General features: G+C 41.8%; 1 protein-coding gene across 1 annotated transcript; it reads left to right on the top strand.

The window, feature by feature from the left end:
• Positions 1–5,570: 5,570 nt before the first annotated feature.
• Positions 5,571–6,239, top strand: LOC145107219 (uncharacterized). Its single transcript, XM_079044058.1, has one exon. The coding sequence runs from the start codon at positions 5,571–5,573 to the stop codon at positions 6,237–6,239; it is 669 nt and encodes a 222-aa protein (XP_078900184.1).
• Positions 6,240–6,486: the final 247 nt, after the last annotated feature.

Genomic DNA, 6,486 nt, shown 5'->3' with positions numbered 1-6,486 from the left:
GGTTGCATGTACACATTAGGAGTGTTAGAATGCTCAAAACCCAACATCTTTCCCCTACCAAAGACCCCACACACATTAAATGCTTACCATTTGCAGGAGATAAAGCATTTGTTGCTCCAATTAATGCGCCTGAAGACTCTCTCTCACATGCCCCTCGCCGCTTGACTCCCATGCTCTCAAACTGCCACCCAAAGAAATTAATGGCCCATCGTCTTTTGCGCCAATTAGCCCACGGTACGTGCCAACCTTCTCTCAGCCTATCGTGAATTCTTCAATTCGTGAGGTCCCTAGCCGAAATTCTCTCCACTTTGAGCCCAGCAGCCCACGTGGTTTCCACCTCCTCCTAAATTTATCTTTTGTGGATATTATTAAAGGCTGCCCTCCATGTAATGGCCCACTCTCCTTTGGTCCTACCTATTCTACTTTTAATCTTGAAGACCCGAAGACTACGCATAATTCCTCTATTGATCCTACTGCCAAATCCAATGAAGAGGTTCTTCTCTGTAATCCTCTAAAGCTCCAATTTGTTAACTCTCTTGAAACCTTAGAAGATGACACTTTGATTATTCCCCCAGAAATCATGTCTAAGGGTAGTGTTCCTTTTGAACATACTTTATATGGTTACTTTGTCGGTAAAAGGCTAGCTTTTCCACTTGTTAAAGATCGTCTCCAAGACTTATGGAAAGAACATGGAATTAGCGAAATCTTTATTAATAACGATGACATGTTCTTTTTTAAATTTAATGACGACAACGGTATAAATTACGTCATTCAAAAGGGAATTTGGAAGATTAATGGCATCCCTCTCCTCCTTAGAAAATGGGACCCGGATGTTTTCATTGAAAAACCAACTCATGATCGGGTCCCCGTTTGGGTTAATATCTTCGGCATCCCCCTCCAACTCTTTAATAGAGATGGCTTAAGTCTTATTGCTAGCAAACTTGGAAAACCTTTGGAGGTTGACTCTTATACTACCACCATGTGTGAGCGGGCTACGGGTAGAGCGGTTTATGCTCGTATTCTTATTAAAATGTCGGCCGAAGCCCCTTGGGAAAAAGAGATAAAAATCAAAGCTTTCACGGCTAAAGATGCCACCGCTACTACCCTTAGAGTGGAGTATTCTTGGAACCCCAAGAGATGCGACCATTGCAAAATTTTTGGTCATGATCTCACCACTTGTACCTCCCAAGCGACTAGCAGCGCCGATCCAACTCTCTCCACTTGCACCCCCAGCCCAAAGCTAGCTATGCCCACTCCAACAGAAGTTGATAATGAAGGATATGAAACAGTTCATAGGAAATCTAGAACTTTTCCTATCCCCAAAAAGAAAGCTCACATCGACAACCGTAAAGGTAAAGGGCCTGCGATAAAGATCTCCCAAGTCTATAAACCAGTGATTCGTGAAGAGCCGAAGAAAAAGGTTACATCTAACATGTTTGATGCTCTATCTCATCAAAGAGTGGATGACACTGATGATGACTCTCGTCTCCCTCCTGTCTCCCAATCCAGAGATACCCTCCCTGCTCATGATGTGCAACTGAGCACCTTTCTCCCAGCTTCTGTCGCTCTGGCGGGCTCCTCTCAAGGTGGTGGTATCTCCATTCCATTTGATCAGGGATGACGACTTTGATCTTTCTTTGTTTTGTTAGTTCTTTTGTTTGTTTGCCTTTCCTTTGGGGCATGTCCCTTAGTTTTGGCTTGTCTTTATTTTCGATGGGCGTTTGCCCTCTTTCTTTGTATTTTATTTTCTTTTTTTAATAAAATTTGCCAAGGGTAATCCCTTTTATCCAAAAAAAAAACCCTAAACCTTAAACCCTAAACCCTAAACCCTAAAACCTAAACCCTAAACCGTAAACCCTAAACCCTAAACCCTAAACCCAAAACCCAAAACCCTAAACACTAAACCCTAAACCCTAAACCCTAAACCCTAAACCCTAAGCCCTAAACCCTAAGCCCTAAGCCCTAAGCCCTAAGCCCCAAACCCTAAACCCTAAACCCTAAACCCTAAACCGTAAACAGTAAACCCTAAACCCAAAACCCTAAACCCTAAACCCTAAACCCAAAACCCAAACCCAAAACCCATTGAGTACTTTCTCTCTCTAGAATTTTTCTCTCTAGGAAGTTCTTTTGGAGATTAAGTGTTCTTGGTTTTTTCTTGGGTTTTATGTGCTTAATCTTCTCAAATCTGTGAAATTTCGTTGTTTTTGCTATGGGTTTACATCGTAGAGTTCGTAAATCAGCAAAGAAATCAAAATCAATTAACAAAGGGGTTAGTGTTCTTGGTTCCTTCCACTTTAAAGATAGCCCTCAACAGAAAAATGATCTTCATGGCGTTCCTCTTCCTCATGAAATCAGCTCCAGTTCTTCTTCCTCTGCAACTTTTTGTGTTAGTAACCACAGCCTAAGAGGTAGCTTCTTCACTGACTCGCCTATTATTTCAGAGAACCAATCCACTGTTCATGTAGTTGGTGAGGAAGTAAACTCCCATGTGTCGACTCCTGTTGAACTCTCTAAAGATAAGAGAGCCCTCGAGGATGATGGTGGTACACCAGCTAAAATTTCAGGTGTTCGTTCTTCTGCTCAAGTTATGAAGGACTCTCATGCCAAGGTGGCTGCTGGTGATGTTCATGTTCCTAATCCGTCCCCCTTAAATATAGTCAGGTTAGATGGCAAGATTAAGGTGGGTTCGGATTTTGAAGAAGAAGTTCACGCTCATTCAAATCCAAAACTCGTGAATGGAGAGGATTCCAATAATTTTGGTAGTGATTTGGATATGTCATCGTCTTCTCCATGTGCTGGTGTCACGAATTCGTCTCGTGGTTCCCTTGGTCTCATATCAGGCCCTGGAATCATCTCTCCGTCCTTGGCAGCGCAATCTCATAAGGTCTCGTCGGTAAACACTGCTTCTCCGCCGTGCATGGAGGCTTCCTAAAAAATGGCATTTTTCAGAAGGTTTTGGTATGTCGCAATCAAGATCCATGGAAACTGCATCTCTTTCTGTTGCTACGTCTTCACACTCGGAAAGTCAAATCTTTGTTGGGGAAAGAGCCGAGAATATCTCTTCTAAAATCGGAATTGGTGCAGCGTGTGAATCAGCCTCGTTTAACACCCAAAAAATCGCATTTAATGCTCCCTTGGTAAAAAATAATTATATGGAAAGTCAAAAGCTAGATAATTTGATGGATGGTAACGTGGCTTCCTTAAATGCCGATTGCATTAATTACCCTTCCTTTCTTGATGATGGTGAGATAGCCACGTCGATTTCAAAGGCCCCTCCCCCCATACGCATTAATGAGGGCATCCTTGAAGGGGACAAGTCTCTTAATGATCCAAACTTTGCCTCTCACTCCCCTCTCAGGCGCGTGGAAGATCCCCCCCTCACAAAGCTGCCAAATGATAGTGTTGCTGAAGATCACATGCCTCCTACTCCTTTAAATGTTGCAGGCCCAAATGAAAGTGTTGTTGAAGATCACATGCCTCCTACTCCTTTAAATGTTGCAGGCCCAAATGTCCAGCCCAATGTGCATGCTCCCCTATTACGAATTTAATTCACTCCAGGCCCAACAGCCCAAGAAGTATCCAGCCACCACTTTCCTTTGCTGAAATATTAAAAGGTGGTGTCGGCCCTTCGTTTTTTGAGTCCAATCCAAAGAATCTCGATGCTGCTAACCCCGGAATTCAAAACAGTGCTACCGAAAAAATTGAGATGGTATTTTCCAAGCCTATTTCTCTTAATTTCGTCAATAATATTGAAATTTTGGAGGATGATCACATCTTAATTCCTAAGGAAATCATGGAAAAGGGTAGAGCTCCTTTTGAAAGAACTTTATATGGTTATTTTGTGGGAAAAAGGCTCGCTTTTTTGCTTGTCAAAGATCAGCTCGAAGACCTTTGGAAGGAACATGGGATATGTGACATCTTTATTAATAACGATGACATGTTCTTTTTTAAATTCGATAATGACAAGGGTATGAATTACGTCCTTCAAAAGGGAATTTGGAAGATTAATGGAATCCCGCTCTTCCTTAGGAAATGGGACCCAAATGTTTTTATTGAAAAACCAACTCATGATCGGGTCCCCGTTTGAGTTAATATTTTTGGCATCCCCCTAGAAATCTTTAATAAAGATGGCTTAAGTCTTATTGCTAGAAAACTTGGAAAGCCTTTGGAGGTTGATTCCTACAACTTGGAGACGGCTACGCCCACTCCGAGAGAAGCTGACATTGAAGGTTATCAAATGGTTAAAAGGAGAAATATACCAATTCCTATCCCTAAACAGAAGGTTCAAGTTGACAACCGTAAAGGTAAAGGGCCCGCTCTAAAAATCGCTCAAGTCTACAAGCCTATTATTCGTGATCAGAAAAAGAAGAAGAATGTGTCGTCCAACATGTTTGATGCTCTCTCGCATCAAAGAATTGATGACACTGAAGACGATTCTAGCATCCCTCCTGTCATCCATCCTAGAGATACCCCCCCCCCCCATTTTCTGATACACATCCGAGCTCCTCTCACGGTGGCCATATCTCTATTCAAGTTGACCAGGGTTGATGTTTTTTAGGTTTTTTTTAGTTAGATCTTTGTTTTGCATTGTTTTTTTTCCTTGCTTTGGGGCATGTCCCTTAGCTTGGTCTTATTTTTATTTTTCTTGGGCGTTTGTCCTCTTTTTTTGTAATTTCTTTTTTATTAATAAAATTTGCCAAGCGTAATCCTTTTTATCCAAAAACCCTAAACCCTAAACCCTAAAACCTAAACCCTAAACCCTAATCCCTAAACCCCAAGCCAATTTCTCTTAATTTCATCAATAATATTGAAATCTTGGAGGATGATCACATCGTAATTCCTAAGTCCTCCTTTTTTTGTTTGTTTTGTCTTTGCTTTGAGGCGTGTCCCTTTGCTTGGGCTTTTATTTATTTTTCTTGGACGTTTTGCCCTCTTTCTTTGTAACTTCTTTTTTATTTGAATAAAATTTGCAAAGGGTAATCCCTTTTATCCAAAAAAACCCCTAAACCCTAAACCCTAAACCCTAAATCCTAAACCCTAAAACCCTAAACCCTAAACCCCAAACCCCTAAACCCTAACCCCTAATCCCTAAACCCTAAACCCTAAACCCTAACCCCTAAACCCTAAACCCAAACCCCTAAACCCTAAACCCTAACCCCTAACCCCTAAACCCTAACCGCTAAACCCTAAACCCTAACCCCAAAACCCTAAACCCTAACCTCTAACCCCTAACCCCTAACCCCTTACCCCTAAACCCTAACCCCTAAACCCTAAACCGTAAACCCTAATCCCTAAACCCTAAGCCCTAAACCCTAAGCCCTAAACCCTAAGCCCTAAATCCTAAGCCCTAAAAACAAAATCCTAAATCCTAAACCCTAAACCCTAAGCCCTAAGACTTAAACGCTAAGCCCTAAGCCCTAAACCCTAAGCCCTAAATCCAATGAAGAGGTTCTATTGATCCTACTGCCAAATCCAATGAAGAGGTTCTTCTCTATAATCCTCTAAAGCTCCAATTTGTTAACTCTCTTGAAACCTTAGAAGATGACACTTTGATTATTCCCCGATAAATCATGTCTAAGGGTAGTGTGCCTTTTGAACGTACTTTATATGGTTACTTTGTCGGTAAAAGGGTAGCTTTTCCACTTGTTAAAGATCGTCTCCAAGACTTATGGAAAGAACATGGAATTAGCGAAAACTTTATTTATAACAATGACATGTTCTTTTTTAAATTTAATGACGACAAGGGTATGAATTACTTCATTCAAAAGGGAATTTGGAAGATTAATGGCATCCCTCTCTTCCTTAGAAAATGGGACCCAAATGTTTTCATTGAAAAACCAACTCTTGATCGGGTCCCCGTTTGGGTTAATATCTTCGGCATCCCCCTCCAACTCTTTAATAGAGATGGCTTAAGTCTTATTGCTAGCAAACTTGGAAAACCTTTGGAGGTTGGCTCTTATACTACCACCATGTGTGAGCGGGCTACGGGTAGAGCGGTTTATGCTCGTATTCTTATTGAGATGTCGGCCGAAGCCCCTTGGGAAAAAGAGATAAAAATCAAAGCTTTCACGGCTAAAGATGCCACCGCTACTACCCTTAGAATGGAGTATTCTTGGAACCCCAATAGATGTGACCATTGCAAAATTTTTGGTCATGATCTCACTACTTGTACCTCCCAAGCGACTAGCGGCGCCGATCCAACTCTCTCCACTTGCACCCCCAGCCCAAAGCTTTCATAGGAAATCTAGAACTTTTCCTATCCCCAAAAAGAAAGCTCACATCGACAACCGTAAAGGTAAAGGGCTTGCGATAAAGATCTCCCAAGTCTATAAACCAGTGAGTCGTGAAGACCCGAAGAAAAAGGTTACATCTAACATGTTTGATGCTTTATCTCATCAAAAAGTGGATGACACTGATGATGACTCTCGTCTCCCTCCTATCTCCCAATCCAGAGATACCCTCCCTGCTCATGATGCGCAACCGAGC

Source organism: Lactuca virosa, chromosome 4 (genome assembly GCF_052849685.1).
Source record: "Lactuca virosa cultivar CGN04683 chromosome 4, Lactuca_virosa_CGN04683_v6, whole genome shotgun sequence".
In the NCBI taxonomy this organism is placed as follows: Eukaryota; Viridiplantae; Streptophyta; class Magnoliopsida; order Asterales; family Asteraceae; genus Lactuca; species Lactuca virosa.
Note: the sequence above shows the minus strand (reverse complement) of the source record. Positions and strands in the feature narration are given on the sequence as shown.